This window comes from Neofelis nebulosa, chromosome X (assembly GCF_028018385.1).
Source record: "Neofelis nebulosa isolate mNeoNeb1 chromosome X, mNeoNeb1.pri, whole genome shotgun sequence".
NCBI lineage: Eukaryota > Metazoa > Chordata > Mammalia > Carnivora > Felidae > Neofelis > Neofelis nebulosa.
The window spans coordinates 67,917,597-67,935,424 of record NC_080800.1 but is presented as its reverse complement, the minus strand read 5'-3'; the positions used below and the strand labels follow the sequence as shown (position 1 = coordinate 67,935,424).

Below are 17,828 nucleotides of genomic sequence, written 5' to 3'. Positions count from 1 at the left end.
CCAGAGATGATAGATGTTACTAAAAGAATAAAGGAAACTACTCTATGGTTTAAATGAACTAAAGATGGCATACTTGAAAACACCAGTCACAAAGCAAAAAAATCCATTTTTGTTTCCTTGTTACTTACATGAGTTCAATTAGCTAACTTAAGATTTTATGAAAATTCATTAATAATATCAAAATAAGGGGCACCTGCGTGGCTCAGTCAGCTGAGCATCCAACCCTCGATTTCCATTCAGGTCATGATCTCACAGTTCATGAGATGGAGCCTCACATCCAACTCTGTGTTGACAGTGCAGAGCCTGCTTGGGATTCTCTCTCTCCCTCTCTCTCTCTCTCAAATTAAAAAATATATATATTTTAAATAATATCAAAATAAAAGTATTACTAGATTCAAGTAGGAAATAAGATATTACTCTTTTTTAACTACTTTTAATCTAAAGTAAAGCAGCTGACTTCTTTCAGAAACTTCTTCATGGACAGGACAGAAACAACACAATTGCTCTAGATAGAATTTAGATGGAGAAATGGAAAGGCAGGGCACCTTCCTAGCTCAGTCGGTACAGCATGCAACTCTTGATCTCAGGGTTGTAAGTCTGAGCCACAGGATGGGTGTAGACATTACTTAAAAATAAAATCTTTAAAAAAAGGGAAAGGAAACTATGTGCCCAAGGTCTGTATTTATGCATTTACAGGAAAGTTGTGGGGTAGGGATGGATTACTCATCCATCTGCTTCCTAGTAGAAATATCCTAGCTGCCTAGGTTGGATGAAGAGATGAACAAGATAAATGGCTGTATGCAAATTTGGGGGTGGAGTGAAGGGGATAGGATAGATGTGAGGCGATCCATTTCGATAAAACAAGAGTTTAAATCAGTTTCTTACCCCACGGTACTGGCTTTCGTTGAAAATCTGAGGTGGCAGGGGGTACCCTGTGGCTGGTCGATTGTTTTCAGGTACATTTTCTCTCATCCACTTTCGATTCTCTTCATTGGCTGCAATGTCTTTTTCTTCAAATCCTATTTTGTTAGCTTCTAAAAAACCAAGCACATCTTGCTGTTTCTTCTTAATCTAGAACCCAAAGGACAAAGAAACTATATTGTTTAAAAAAAGATTTTGTTGTTTTTATTTTTCAAATTAAAAGCCAGTGTTTGTGAACTAGCTGAAATTAATTCAGACACGGATCAAGATTTGTGGTTTCACAGAAGATATGTAGCTTTTCTTCTTTATTATTTTGTTGTTAATGATGTCTCACAAGTGGATTGAATAACTTTAAGTCTACAAATCCGTGTATAAACCTATTTTTTCTTTTTCCAAAGAAAACTCCCACATCTAATGATGCAGAAGTGAGGCTAGCTAATGCATATCAATAACCTAAAGTGCAGTTAAATCAAAACTGAGGAGTGGGAAGCTTTGCTTTCTGATTATCTACAAGCTTTTCTTAGTTTCAGCCTCATAGAAAATCTTTCCAAATGACTTGCGATTATGTCCTTTTTTTGCTTTAAATTTTATCTTTAATTTTTATTTTTGTATTTTTAAATTAAAAAGTCCATAATTATTATAGCTTCTAAGTGATTTTAGATCTTCCTCATGACAGAATAATTCTTAAAAATATATACCTGCTAGCATTTTTCCATTTCTTTTTTTTAATTAACTTTTTTATTTCAATCCCAGTGTATTTAACAGTGTCATATTAGTTTCAGGTGATTCAACAATTCCATACATCACCCAGTGCTCATCACAAGTGCATTCCTTAATCCCCATTACCTATATCACCCATTCCCACCCCCCACCTCCCCTCTGGTAACCATCAGTTTGTTCTTTATAGTCAAGAGTCTGTCTCTTTGTTTGTCTTTCTCTTCTTTTCTTCCTTTGCACAACTGTCTTGTTTCTTAAATTCCACATATGAGTGAAATCATAGGGTATTTGCCTTTCTCTGACTGACATATTTTGCTTAGCATAATACTTTCTAGCTCCATGTCCTTGCAAATGACAAGATTTAATTCTTTTTTATGACTGAATAATGTTCAATTATGTATATATACCACTTTTTTTTCATTCATTTATCTATTAATGCATACTTGGGCTGCTTCCATAATTTGGCTACCATATACCATAATGGAATAAACATAGGGGGTACATTTATCCTTTTTAATTAGCACTTTTGTATTTTGGCGGTAAATAGTAGTGTGATTACGGGATCATAGGGTAATTCTATTTATACATTTTTGAGGAACTGTTTTCCCCAGTAGCTGCACCAGTTTGCATTTCCACCAACAGTGTAAAAGGGTTTCCTGTTCTCCACAACCTCACCAACACTCGTTTCTTGTGCTTTTCATTTCAGACATTCTGACAGGTGTGAGGTGATAACTGATTGTGGTTTTGATTTGCATTTCTCTGACAATGAGTGATGTTGAGCATCTTTTCATGCATCTATTGGCCATCTATCTGTCTTCTTTGGAGAAATGTCTGTTCATGTTTTCTGCCCAGTTTTTAATTGGATTATTTGATTTTCTGGGGTGTTGAGTTGCATCAGTTCTTTATATATTTTGGATACTAACCCTTTATTGGATATGTCATTTGTAAATATCTTTTTCCCATTCAGAAGGTTGCCTTTTAGTTGTTTTTTTTTTTACTGTTTCCTTCACTGTGCAGAAGTTTTTGTGTTCATGTAGTCCTAACAGTCTATTTTTGCCTTTGTTTCCCTTGCCTCAAGATATATATCCAGAAAAATGTTGCTATGACCGAGGTCAGAGATATTACTGTCTGTGCTCTCTTCCAGGATTTTTATGGTTTCAGGTCTCACATTTAGGTCTTTAATCCATTTTGAATTTATTTTTGAGTATGGGAAAAGAAAGAGGTCTAGTTTCACTGTTGCATGTAACTGACAAGTTTTCACAAAAAACCTTTTGCTGAAGAGACTGTCTTTTTCCAATGGGATATTCTCTCCTACTTTGTTGAAGATTAATTGCCCATATAATTGTGGGTTTATTTCTGGTTTTTCTATTCTGTTCTATTGATCTATGTGTCTATTTTTGTGCCAGTATCATACTGTTTTGGTCACTACACCTTTGTAATATAACTTGTAGCCTAGAATTGTGATTCCTCCAGCTTTGCTTTTCTTTTTCAAGATTGCTGTGCTATTCAGGATCTTTTGTAGTTGCATACAAATTTTCAGATTGTTTTTTCTAGCTCTGTGAAAAATGCTATTGGCATTTTGATGGGGATTTCATTAAATGTGTAGATTGCTTTTGGTAATATAGACATTTTAATAATGTTTGCTCTTGCAATCCATCAGTATGGAATGTCTTTCCATTTCCTTGTGTCATCTTCAATTTCTTTCGTCAATGTTTTAGAGTCCAGAATATAGGTCTTTCACCACTTTGGTTGGGTTTATTTCTAGATATCTTATTGTTTATGTAGCCATTGTAATTGGGGTTGATTCCTTAATTTCTCTTTTTGCTGCTTAACTATTAGTGTATAGAAATGCAATAGATTTCTGTATGTTGATTTTGTATCCTGCAATTCTACTGAATTGATTTATATATATTGGTGGAGTCTTTAGGGTTTTCTATATAGGGTATTGTATCATCTGAAAATAGTGAAAGTTTTATATCTTCCTTGCTGATTTGAATTCCTTTTATTTCTTTTTGTTGTATGATTGCTGAAGCCAGGGCCTCCAGTACTATGTTGAATAAAAGTGGTGAAAGTGGCTATCTTTGTCCTGTTCCTGACCTTAGGGGAAAAGCTCTTAGTTTTTTATTGTTGAGTATGTTTGCTGTGGGTTTTTCATATATTGCCTTTACTATGTTGAGGTATGTTCCCTCTAAACCTAGTTTGTTGAGGGCTTTTATCATGAGTGGATATTGTATTTTGTCAAATACTTTTTCTGCATCTAATGAAATGACAATATGATTTTTATCCTTTCTCTTATTGATGTGTTATATCAAATTCATTGATTTGTGAATATTGAACCACACTTGAATTCTGGAGAAAAAAAATCCCACTTGCTTGTGGTAAATAAGTTTTTTTTAATGTATTGTGGGATTCGATTTGCTAGTATTTTTTGAGGTTTTTTTATATCTATGTTCATCAGAGATACCACTCTGTAGTTCTTTGTGTGTGTGTGTGTGTGTGTGTGTGTGTGTGTGTGTGTCTGTCTTTATCTGGTTTTGGTATCAGGGTAAGGGTAATGCTGGCCTCATAGAAGGAATTTGAATATTTTCCTTCCTTTTCTATTTTTTGGAATACTTTGAGATGAATAGGTATTAACTCTTTAAATGTTTAGTAAAATTCACCTGTGAACCAATTGGTCCTGGACTTTTGTTTGTTGGGAATTATTTGATTAGTGATTCAATTTCCTTCCTAGTAATCTTTCTGTTCAAATTTTCTATTTCTTCCTGCTTCAGTTTTGGTAGTTTATGTATTTCTAGGAATTTATCCATTTTTTAGGTTATCCATTTAGTTTGCATATATAATTTTTATAATATTCTCCTATAATTGTTTGTATTTCTGTGGTTTTGGTCATTTCTTTTCTCCTCTCTCATTTGTGATTTTGTTTATTTAAGTCCTTTCTCTCTTTTTTTTTTTCTTGATGAGTCTGGCTAGAGATTTATCAATTTTGTTGATTCTTTCAAAGAAACAGATCCTGGTTTCATTGATCTGTTCTATATTTTAAATTTGCTAGATCATTTCTTGCTCATCTAATATTTATTATTTCTTTCCTTCTGCTGGTTTTAGGTTTTTTTGTTCTTTCTCTAGTTCCTTTAGGTGTAAGGTTAGGTTGTTTATCTCAAATTTTTTTTGCTTCTTGAGGTAAACGTGTATTGCTATAAACTTTCTTATTAGAACAACTTTTGCTGCATCCCAAAGGTTTTGGACTATTGTTTTCATTTTCATTTGTTTCCATGTAATTTTTTTTTATTTTTTCTTTGATTTATGGGTTGACCCATTCATTGTATAGTAGCATTTTATTTAACTTCCAAGTATTTGTAGTCTTTCCAGATTTTTTCCTGTGATTGATTTCTAGTTTCATAGCTTTGTGGTCAGAAAAGGTGAATGGTATGACTTCAATATTTTTAATTTGTTGATACTTGATTTGTGGCACAACATGTAATTTATTATTATCTATATTCTAGAGAATGTTCTGTGTGCACTTGAAAAGAATGTGCATTCTGCTGCTTTAGAATGGAATGTTCTGGATATATCTGTTAAATCCATCTGGTCCAGTGTGTCATGACACATCCAGTGTGTCATTCACAGTGGTCCACTGTGTCCTTGTTGATTTTCTATTTGGCTGATCTACCCATTGATGTAAATGGGGTGATAAAGTCCCCTGCTATTTTTGTATTACCATCAATTGCTTCCTTTATGTTTGTTATTCACTGTTTCATGCATTTGTGTGCCTCCATGTTGGGTGCATACATATTTACAATTGTTATATTGTCTTTTTAGATTGTCCCCTTTATTGATATATAGCATCCTTATTTGTCTGTTATTACACTCTTTGTTTTAAAGTTTATTTTGTCCAATATAAGTATTGCTACCCTGGCTTTCTTTTGACCATTTGCATGATAGATGTTTCTCCACCCCTCACTTTCAACCTGCAGGTGCCTTTAGGTCTGAAATGAGTATCTTGTAGGCAGCATATAGATGGGTCTTGTTTTTGTTGTTGTTTTTTTTTTTGTTGTTGTTGTTGTTGTTGTTTCTTCATTATGTCACCCAATGTCTTTTGGTTGTAGCATTTAATCCATTTACACTTAAAGTAATTATTGATAGATATGTTTTTATTACCATTTTGTTACTTGTTTTGTGGCTATTTCTATTGTTTTCTTCTGATTCTTTCTTCCCTTCTCTTCCCTTCTCTTTCATGCTGGTTTTCTTTAGTGATACACTCTGATTCCTTTCTGTTTATACTTTCTGTCTTAATAAGCATCCTCAAGCAAACAGAAATGAATCTTTCTTTGACCACATTATAAGTCTCAGAGTTACTCTATATGTCAGTTTTCATTGTTTACAACAGAAATTGGATTAGAACAGAAATTGGATAAGAATATAGGCGCTAAGCCTTCCTGTATACTTAGTTTGGAATACACTTGTACCACTCATGAGCCCTTAACACATGCTGCTCAGGTTATCTTTCATGTGTCTGTGCTATTTCTTCAATAAGAGATTTGAAACCATTACCTTCCCATCCTGTGACACTGGAAAATGAAAAATGTTTAGTCATGTTACAACCACATTTTCTGTCCTCAAACTGTTTCTTGTTCTTTCTTTTCCAAAACTGTCAAACATAATACTGATGAAACTAATAGGAAAATGCCAGCATTTCTACCTGGTGTTTTAACAATATTTGGGAGGTTATAGATTAACCCATTAAAATAGAAAGTTTACATTTGGTTTCTGTGCTACTTCTTTAGATTACCAGGTAGAGATAATACACTATTTTGTCTACTAATCATACCTAGGAGAGAGCTTTAAAATAATAAAGTTAAGATTTTTTTTAGTCAGGTTTCTCCATTGATATGTTTTTCTTAGGACTTTAATTCACACGTCTATGGTAATTTGCTCAAATTTAAAACTATTACTTAAAATTTCTGAGTTGCACAGGCCAATCAATAAAAGCTTCTTCATGGAGTCACACTAAAAAGTCACATGGAGAGAAGCATCAGAAATATAAAGTCAACAGAAGCAGTTCTCCCAAAGGATACAATAGTGCAAAATTAAAAAAAATAACTTCTATACAGTGAAATCCCCTCTGAATTTATACCCTGCATACACATGCATACATACACACAGATTACATTTTTGTCTTCTAACTTTGTTGTTTTTATGGATAAAAAAGCTTCTCTCTCATCAGATAACCCCAGGAAAAAATAATTCTCTTCTTATTTGTTTGGCAATTTTTTAAGTGTTTATTTATGTTTGAGAGAGAGAGAGAGAGAGAGAGAGAGAGAGAGAGAGAATGAGTCAGGGAGGGGCATGGAGAGAGAGAGGGAGACAGAATTTGAAGCAGTCTCCAGGCTCTGAGCTGTCAGCACAGAGCCTGACGTGGGTCTAGAACTCACAAACTGTGAGATCATGACTTGAGCCAAGGTTGGATGCTTAACCAACTGAGCCACCCAGGCACCCCAATAATTCTCTTCTTTAAAGATACATTACAATCCAACAAAATTTGCAACAAGATATTATTTTATAACAGGAAACCTATTTTCTTATTGGTTTATAAAGTCAAACTTTTACTCCTAAGTATAACATATAGCCTTTTATGAATTTTGAAGAAAATCACTGTAAAAATCACTAAATAATCAGGAGTGAGTATCTAGTAAATTAATACACTTAATGGAAGATTCAATTACATCAGTGTTTTTCAATCTTCATGATACAATAGGTGTTCAGTTAGTTTGAAGTATGTTAAGTAATTTGTCAATCATTTGCATATTCACAAATTTAGTTTTAGATACAGATGACATATAAATATGGTACTTTCAGGCACTTATCATTTTAGCAGATATTTCTGAATAAATGAAGAATTAATGTTATATTATAGCTCACATGCTGAGAATTATACATGGCCCTGGGTAAATATAATTTGTCATATCTGTGTGAGAGACAAAAGGCACAGGACCTTTAAGATCAATGAATCTTTGATGCTATACTGAGAACACTGTCCACTGTGCTAAGATGGTAGTTAAGTCTAAGATCACTGGGCATTTATAGCGTATCTTTACTCATATCTTTACCCCTCGACCATCAGCTCCAGACTGAAAATATTTCTCCCATGCTCTGGAACTACCTGACAATAAGTATACATGCCCCTTAGAGTGTTTACATCTCTATAAAGCTGAACAGAATGGGCCATAATAACACTTTTTTTTAAAGTTTATTTATTTTGAGACAGAGAGAGAGAGAGAGAAGAGAGAATCCCAAGCAGGGTTCACACTGTCAGTGCAGAGCCCAACAATGGGCTTGATCTCACAAATTATGAAGTTGTGACCTGAGCTGAAATCAAGAGTTGGATGCTCAACCGACTGAGCTACACAGGCAGCCTCATAATAACAATTTAAGTAGGTTCTTCCCTGTCAAATGTGAATATCTATTCAGCTTTGAGTCTTCAGGATATGTAAAAAAATAATAAATAAAAATAAATAAAAGGTTTCCTAATTTAACCATATCTGTGAGTCCAAATGTTCACATATTAACTTTACTTCCAACAAGGGATATTTTATATCTAAAGAGTTATTGCCTTTCTTATATGCCTACAGGCACATAGTTCAGTGCAACACATCCTGACAAAAGAGCTTCTGTTAATGCTAATTACCTAATTTCTTACTGGAATTTAAAATAAAGGGACACAGAAAAAAAATGATTGAAAACTACACATTGTCAGAACAATTAAGAATGGGTGTCACAAGGGTGTACTAAGGCAAAAAAATTAAATTTTCTATAGGAAAAAATAAATTACTTTGGAGTTAAAAGGTTATTGATATCCTCTTCAGCACATAAAAGCATTTGCAAGTGGACACTGGCACAGTCCAAAAATTTAAATCAATCTTTTGAAAAGAGCAAACACCCCTCACTTCCACCCAAAGAATGTGAAGTTGTTTCAGTCCACATATCAGGGTTGAGAATCAAGGTATCCTTCCCTCCAAAGACACAAAGCAGGGCCACTGAACAATTGTTACCTGGAAGAAACAGTTGCTCTCCTGCTAGCCTCAGTTTCTTGTCTGTCTTGTCAGAATCAAGTTTCTTTTATTTTTTAATATGATATTTATTATAAAATTGATTTCCATAATACACTCAGTGCTCATCCCAACAGGTGCCCTCCTCAATGCCCATCACCCACTTTCTCCTCCCTCCCCCCCATCAACCCTCAGTTTATTCTAAGTTTTTAAGAGTCTCTTATGGTTTGCCTCCCTCCCTCTTTAACTTTTTTTTACCTTCCTCTCCCCTATAGTCTTCTGTTAAGTTTCTCAGAATCCACATAAGAGTGAAAACATATGGTGTCTGTCTTGCTCTGTCTGACTTATTTCACTTACTGTAACACTCTCCAGTTCCATTCACGTTGCTACAAAAGGCTATATTTCATTCTTTCTCATTGCCACGTAGTATTCCATTGTGTATATAAACCACAATTTCTTTATCCATTCATCAGTTGATGGATATTTAGGTGCTTTCCATAATTTGGCTACTGTTGAAAGTGCTATTATAAACATTGGGGTAGAGGGGCCCTATGCACCAGCACTCCTATACCCTTGGGTAATTTCCTAGCAGTACTATTGCTGGGTCATAGGGTAGATCTACTTTTAATTTTTGGAGGAACATCCACACTGTTTTCCAGACTGGCTGCACAAGTTTGCATTGCCACCAACAATTCAAGAGGGTTCCCATTTCTCCACATCCTTTCCAGCATCTATAGTCCCCTGATTTGTTCATTTTAGCCACTCTGACTGGCATGAGGTGATATGTCAGTGTGGTTTTGATTTGTATTTCCCTGATGAGGAGTGACATTGAGCATCTTTTCATGTGCCTGTTAGCTATCTGTCTTCTTTTTTTTTTTTTTTTTTAATTTTTTTTTCAACTTTTTTTTTTTTTTTGGGACAGAGAGAGACAGAGCATGAACGGGGGAGGGGCAGAGAGAGAGGGAGACACAGAATCGGAAACAGGCTCCAGGCTCCGAGCCATCAGCCCAGAGCCTGACGCGGGGCTCGAACTCACGGACCGCGAGATCGTGACCTGGCTGAAGCAGGACGCTTAACCGACTACTCCACCCAGGCGCCCCGCTATCTGTCTTCTTTAAGAAGTATCTATTCATGTCTTCTGCCCATTTCTTCACTCCATTATTTCTTTTTCAGGTGTGGAGTTTGGTGAGTTCTATAGATTTTGGATACTAGCCCTTTGTCGGATATGTCATTTACAAATATCTTTTCCCATTCCATCAGTTGCCTTTGAGTTTTGTTGATTGTTTCCTTTGCAGTGCAGAAGCTTTTTATCTTTATGAGGTCCCAATAGCTCATTTTGCTTTTAATTCCCTTACCTTTGGATATCTGTCAAGTAAGAAATTGATGCGGCTGAGGTCAGAGAGGTTTTTCCCTGCTTTCTCCTCTAGGGTTGATGGTTTCCTGTCTCACATTCAGGTCCTCAAACCATTTTGAGTTTATTTTTGTGAATGGTGAAAGAAAGTGGTCTAGTTTCATTCTTCTGCATGTTGCTGTCCAGTACTCCCAACATCATTTGTTAAAGAGACTGTCTTTTTATATTGGATATTCTTTCCTGCTTTGTCAAAGATTAGTTGGCCATACTTTTGTGGGTCCAATGCTGGAGTCTCTCTATTCTATTTCATTGGTCTATGTGTCTGTTTTTGTGCCAATACCATGCTGTCTTGATGATTACAGCTTTGTAGTAGAGGCTAAAGGCTGGTATTGTGATGCCTCCTGCTTTGGTCTCCTTCCTCAATATTACTTTGGCTATTCGGGGTCTTTGGTGGATCCATACAAATTTTAGGATTGCTTGTTCTAGCTTCAAGAAGAATGCTGGTGCAATTTTGATTGGGATTGCATTGAATGTGTAGATTGCTTTGGGTAGTATTGACATTTTAACAATATTTATTCTTCCAATCCATGAGCACAGAATGTTTTTCCATTTCTTTGTGTCTTCTTCAATTTCCTTCATAAGCTTTCTATAGTTTTCAACATTTCTAAAGTTTTCAGATCTTTTACCTCTTTGGTTAAGTTTACTCCTAGGTATTTTATGAATCTTGGTGCAATTATGAATGGAATCAGTTTCTTTATTTGTCTTTCTGTTGCTTCATTATTAATGTATAAGAATGCAACTGATTTCTGTACATTGATTTTGTATCCTGTGACTTTGCTGAATTCATGTATCAGTTCTAGTAGACTTGTGGTGGAGTCTATCAGGTTTTCCATGTATAATATGTCATCTGCAAAAAGTGAAAGCTTGACTTCATCTTTGCCAATTTGGATGCCTTTGATGTCCTTTTGTTGTCTGATTGCTGATGCTAGCACTTCCAACACTATGTTAAACAACAGCAGTGAGAGTGAACATCCCTGTCATGTTCCTGATCTCAGGGGGAAAACTCTCAGTTTTTCCCCATTGAAGATGATATTAGCTGTGGGCTTTTCATAAATGGTTTTTATGGTGTTTAAATTTGTTCCTTCTATCCCGACTTTCTCGACGGTTTTTATTAAGAAAGGATGCTGAATTTTGTCAAATGTTTTTTTTTTTTTCTGCATCCATTGACAGGATCATATGGTTCTTATCTTCTTTTATTAACGTGATGTATCACATTGATTTGCAAATGTTGAGCCAGCCCTTCAGTGCAGGAATGAATCCCACTTGATTATGGTGAATAATTCTTTTTATATGGTGTTGAATTCGCTTTGCTAGTATCTTGTTGGGAATTTTTGCATCCATATTCATCAGGGATATTGGCCTGAACATCTCTGTTTTCACTGGGTCTCTGGTTTGGGAAACAAAGTAATGCTGGGTTCATAGAATGAGTCTGGAATTTTTCCTTCCCTTCATATTTTTTTGGAACAGCTTGAGAAGTATAGGCATTATTTCTGTTTTAAATCAGGTAGAATTCCCCAGGGAAGCCATCTGGTCCTGGACTCTTATTTCCTGGGAAATTTTTGATAACTGATTCAATTTCTTCATTGGTTATGGGTCTGTTCAAGTTTTCTAGTTCTTCCTGTTTGAATTTTAAAGTTTGTGGGTGCTTAGGAGTTTGTCCATTTCTTCAAGGTTTTCCAGACTTTTTCCTGTGGTTGATTTCAAGTTTCATACCATTTTGGTCTGAAAGTGTGCATGGTATGATCTCTATTCTTTTATACTTATTAAGGGCTGTTTTGTGACCCAGTATGTGATCTAACTTGGAGAATGTTCCATGTGCACTTGATAAAAAAGTATATTCTGTTGCTCTGGGATACAGAGTTCTAAATATATCTGTCAAGTCCACCTGATCCAATGTATCTTTATTGATCCTGTGTCTTGTTTCTTTATTGATCTTGTGTCTAGATGATCTATCCATTGTTGTAAGTGGAGCATTAAAGTCCCCTGCAATTACCACATTCTTATCGATAAGTTTGCTTACATTTGTGATTGTTTTATATATTTGGGGGCTTCAATATTTGGCACATAGACATTTATAATTGTTAGCTCTTCCTGATGGATAGACCCTGTAATTATTATATAATGCCCTTCTTCATCTCTTGTTACAGCCTTTAATTTAAAGTCTAGTTTCTCTGATATAAGTATGGCTACTCCAGCTTTCTTTTGACTTCCAGTAACATGATAGATAGTTCTCCATCCCCTCACTTTCAATCTGAAGGTGTCCTCAGGCCTAAAATGAGTCTGTTGTAGACAGCAAATAGATGGGTCATGTATTTTTTATCCATTCTGTTACCCTATGTCTTTTGGTTGCAGCATTTAGTCCATTTACATTGTGTTATTATTGAAAGATATGGGTTTAGAGTCATTGTGATGTCTGTAGGTTTCATGCTTGTAGTGGTGTCTCTGGTAACTTGTGGTCCTTGCAACATTTCACTCACAGAGTCCCCCTTAGGACATCTTGTAGGGCTGGTTTAGTGGTGATCAATTCCTTCAGTTTTTCTTTGGGAAGACCTTTATCTCTCCTTCTATTCTGAATAACAGACTTGCTGGATAAAGGATGGTGGGCTGCATATTTTTTTTCTGTTCATCGCATGGAAGATTTCCTGCCATTCCTTTCTGGCCTGCCAAATTTCAGTAGATAGGTCTGCTACTACCCTTATGTGTCTACCTTTGTAAGTTAGAGCCTGTTTATCCCTAGCTGCCTTCAGGATTTTCTCTTTATCGTTGTATTTTGCCAGTTTCACTATGATATATCGTGCAGAAGATTGATTCAAGTTACGTGTGAAGGGAGTTCTCTGTGCCTCTTGGATTTCAATGCCTTTTTCCTTCCCCAGATCAAAGAAGTTCTCCACTATGTTTTCTTCAAGTACACCTTCAGCACCTTTCTCTCTCTCTTCCTCTTCTGGAATCCCAATTATGCGTATGTTATTACATTTAATCATGTCACTTGTCTAATTCTCCTTTTATATTCCTGGATTTTTTTATCTCTCTTTTTCTCAGCTTCCTTTTTTTCCATAATTTTATCTTCTAATTCACCTATTCTCTCCTCTGCTTCTTCAATCTGAGCTGTTCTCGCCTCTACTTTATTTTGCACCTCATTTATGCATTTTTTAATTCCTCATGACTATTTCTTAGTCCCTCGATCTCTGTATCAATAGATTCTCTGCTGTCCTCTATGATTTTTTTCAAGCCAAAAGATTAATTTTATGACTATTATTCTAAATTCTTGTTCGGTTATATTGCTTAAATAGTTTTTGATCAATTCGTTAGCTGTCATTACTTCCTGGAGTTTCTTTTGAGGAGAAGTCTTCCATTTCATCATTTTGTGTAGTCCCTGCAGTAGCTCCAAACTGCAGGTCACTCCCCCGTGCTGTCCAGAGAAACTCGTGTTGGTGGGCGGGGCTGTAGTCAGACCTGATGTCTGCCCCCAGCCCACCACTGGGGCCACAGTCAGACTGGTGTGTACCTTACCTTCCCTTCTCCCAGGGGCAGGACATACTGTGGAATGGTGTGGCCCCTGTCTGGGCTACTTGCACACTGCCAGGCTTGTGGTGCTGCTTTGATGGGATCTGGTCAAGGGCATATTAGCTGGGGTGGATCTGCAAGGTGCACAGGGGTGGGAGGGGCAAGCTTAGCTTGCTTTGCTGCTGGTGGTCCCCTGTGGGAGGGGCCCTGAAGCACCAGGAGGGAGGCAGGCCTGTTGGAGGGATGGATCCACGGAAGCACAGCATTGGGCATTTGCACAGTGCAAGCAAGTTTAGTGATGGGAACTGGTTCCGTTTGGAATTTTGGCTGGGGGATAAGAATCAAGTTTCTTTTAAAGGAAGGAAACTGAAAAGGTTTCTGCTTTAGAAGGTGCCAGTGTGAATGTTTGAATTCCAAAGAAACAATAAAACTTTAGTAATCATGTTTAAAATGATAAAACAAGATGGGGCACCTGAGTGGCTTAGTTGGTTAAATGTCCAACTTCGGCTCAGGTCATGATCTCACAGTTGGTGGGTTCAAGCCCTGCATCGGTCTCTGTGCGATATCTCAGAGCCTGGAGCCTGCTTCCAATTCTGTGTCTCTCTCACTCTCTGTACCTCCCTGCTCATGGTCTGTCTCTCTCTCTCTCTCTCTCTCAAAAAATGAATAAAACGTTAAATATATATATATATTTAAAATGGGAAAACAAGAATCTTTTTTATGAAAGTGCCAATCTACCATAAAACATTTAATCTAGGTGAGGATTTTGTCTTGTTTTATAATCAACCTTTGTCGCATGTTCTCAGCTGGCACTTTAATGAACATGGACAGGGGTGCCTGGGTGGCTCAGTCGGTTGAGGGTCCGACTTCAGCTCAGGTCATGATCTCACAGTTCGTGAGTTCGAGCCCCACGTTGGGCTCAGTGCCGACAGCTCAGAGTCTGGAGACTGCTTCCGATTCTGTGTTGCCCTTTCTCTCTGCCCCTTCCCTGCTTGTGCTCTCTCTCTAAAATAAATAAACATTAAAAAAATTAAAAAAAATCATTCTAAATTTAAAAAAATTAAAAAAATTAAAAAAAATAATGAACATGGAAAGAGGTTCCAAATATGATGCACTAAAATTTAAAATGATAGTCTGAAACTATTTACTAGCTATTCAACAATATATCTTGGGGGCCTCTTAAGTGTGTGATAACCTTATTAGGTTCTCTAAAATATCTAGAGAAAGAGTAGCAGATTTCCACCCAAGATCACAATCTAATGGAAAAGATTATCCTAAAAGGTTAAATTACAATATGGTATTTAAATATGAAGCTAGGACAACTATAAATACAAGTTGGTTAGGTGAGAGAGGGCAAATGAATGAAAAGCCGATCAGTGCAAGGAACTCAGAAGAGAGAGTAAGTGCTTTTGTTGATGCCACTTAGTCTAAACTTAATAATAGCACAAATGCTACATACTACATTTATTTATATTTCATCCAATATATAATTTTAGTTAAAAGATGATGTACTTAGTGTAGTTTAATATAACTGGTCATCTGTGAAAACTAAGCTCACAAATGTTATAGCATATTGCACTAGAACAATGAAGGTACAGTATTACCAAGTAAACTTGAAAATTTTCTAAATGGATGTTTCACATTTCTATGACTAAATTTTTGTGCATGCTTGAAGTCTATAAATGAACAATTGTGTGGGTGTCTATTTTGTCTTTTTTTGGGGGGAGGGGTAGAGGAAGAGGAAGAGAGGATCTTAAGCAGGCTCCACATTAAGTGTGCAGCCCAATGCGGGGCTTAATCTCACAATTGTGATATCACGACCTGAGCCAAAATCAAGAGTGGGACACTAGACCAACTGAGCTACCCAGATGCCCCTATTTTGTCTTTTTTAAACAAGTTTATAATTTGTGACCCAGTCAACCTCTGCAAGGAGAAATTCAGATATACAGATTCCCTCCGATTGGTTCTGTTTATTTCAAATGCTTCCCTAAAAAGCCCACCATACTTTGTAGGAAACTAGTAAGCCTGTATTTGCCTAGCCTGTGCCTAAAAATTTAACAGTGGAGTGAAGGAGGGGTGAACAAATAAAATTTAAATTTTGTAAGCCAATCTGCTTACAAAATACATCCAAAAAGAAAATTAAATCTGAATTACCAGTTTGATGCTGGACCAGTGTAGTGTTGCCACAGGATAGTTGCTCAGTAACCAGCGACATCTGTGTGCATTTTTAAATGAATACTGTCATGAATCCTTAAGCCACTCTTCCTATTGCTTAGTATAATGATACAACCACAGCAAGACACTTGTTTGCACCTTGTCTGTTTTGCAATATTTTAAAAACTCTTTGGTCGCAATCAACCATGTAAAATTTGCAATTCATATCTCTTTGCCAACAAACTCACAACAAATCTGGGTTAAGAAATACTATTAAGAATTTTCTTCCTTGGTCTCCAGCCTCCACCCTCAGCCCCCTGGAATTCTGCTGACAGATGTTCTAAGACATGGCAACATAAAACCACAAGCTAAGGTTTGCTACACACTGCTACCAAAAGAAAAAATATACTGCTATTAGTTTCTTTTTTAGTTGTACTTCTACCACATCAAATCTACATAGATGTTAAGGCCAAAGTAGTTTTAAAAATAGAGACCAGTGTGAAAAGAAGAAAAAGTAGATATTTAAATGTAATTCCCAAAAATAGCTATTTCTTAAGGTGATCACAGTAAGGAAAATACAGTTACAATTATTTTCTAGGTTAAAAAGGATTTTCTTGACTAAATGAAATATCAGTTCTGAATGACCTCATTTATCCAGCCCTTTCCTATCTGGTACTTTTTTGTGTTTTGTCTTAGACTCTGGGTCTAAAGTTCTCTCTTGTCCAGCAAAAGAGGAAGCAGGATTGAAAGGAGTGATGGCTAATGTCCGGGAAAAGACAACAGTCCTGAATAAGGGTCCTTGCCCAATTTTTATTCGGCTCGGAAGGCTTACAAACATGGCGATGGACGTGCACAAAGGGACAATGAATCTGTGAACATTAACTTGTGGACATGAGGGAAAGAGGGTCTTGAGGACTTTTGTGGTTAGGGGTTTGGGTTAATACAAAATCCAGGCGCCATGCAGTCAGGAGGAGGGTTGTTTACAGCGGAAGTGAGGCAGAACCTGTTTATCTTTGCTAGCCTATGGGATGAGAAAGATAAGGGGAATAACCCCAGGGTTGACAAGACACCTTTTCTTTTGTTAATCATCTCTGTTCTGGCCTGCTTTGCCTGCAGTGCAGCAGTCCATAGTCCAATTTCACCAATTTACCTAACCTGGCCCTATTCTCCTATGAAAGCAGCTTTCTGCTATAGTACTAAATTTGGGGTGCTTTCACTCTGAATTTCTAATATTATTCCTATGTATTGGGCATCTTTGCACTGTTTCTATTTCAGGCCTTTGCCTCTCTCTCTCTATTTTGGGGGGCTCTGCACCTGCTCCCTATTTTGGGGTGCCTTTGCACTTCCTTATTCCTGGCACCTTTGTGCCTCCCTATTCTTGGGGTGTCTTTGCACCCCCCTATTCTTGGGGTGCCAATTTGGTTTACCCAAACTCGGGTGTGAGCAATTTTATGACTTTGTATTTCTTTATGCCTTGTCAACCCATTGGTGTAAGCCCAGGGGATTCCTAAGCTTATTCCCCACACCGTTTGTACTTTTGTTCCAGTCAGGATTGAATCTCATAAGCTTCACAAGATTTAGAATATCTGGGCTCACCGAAGTTATGGTTCATCTAGCATAGAGAGATACTTTGGGTTATTAGAAGGTATTTGTTAATTATTCCCAAATTCACAGGAATTTCAAATTGTGGTTGTTTTCAGACAAGTCTAGGAGATACATATTGTCTTATTATTTATTTCAATCAATCACAATTACCATTTATAAAAGACCCATTAAATGACAGCAGCCAAAGTATGTCTTTTACATGTTATTTCATTTAATATTTAAAAAATTTTAACACTTTTTACTTATTTTTGAGAGAGAAAGACATGAGTGGGGGTAGAGCAGAGATACAGGGAGACATAGAACCCAAAGCAGGCTCCAGGTTCTGAGCTGTCAGCACAGAGCCCGATGTGGGGCTTGAGCCAATGAGCTGTGACATCATGACCTGAGCTGAAGTTGGATGCTCAACCTATTGAGCCACCCAGGCACTCCTTCACTTAGTATTTATAATATGCTATAAGGAAGGTATTACCTCC

The 17,828-nt window shown here is 36.6% G+C and overlaps 1 protein-coding gene across 2 annotated transcripts in view; it reads right to left on the bottom strand.

Annotated features, from left to right (window-relative positions):
* SH3BGRL (SH3 domain binding glutamate rich protein like) overlaps positions 1-17,828 on the bottom strand; it is a 111,480-nt gene that overhangs the window by 11,945 nt on the left and 81,707 nt on the right. For both annotated transcript variants that reach the window (XM_058714770.1, XM_058714771.1), the window contains exon 2: positions 886-1,071. In XM_058714770.1, coding sequence (XP_058570753.1) covers positions 886-1,071 — 186 coding nt within the window. The remainder of the gene's footprint in view (positions 1-885; positions 1,072-17,828) is intronic.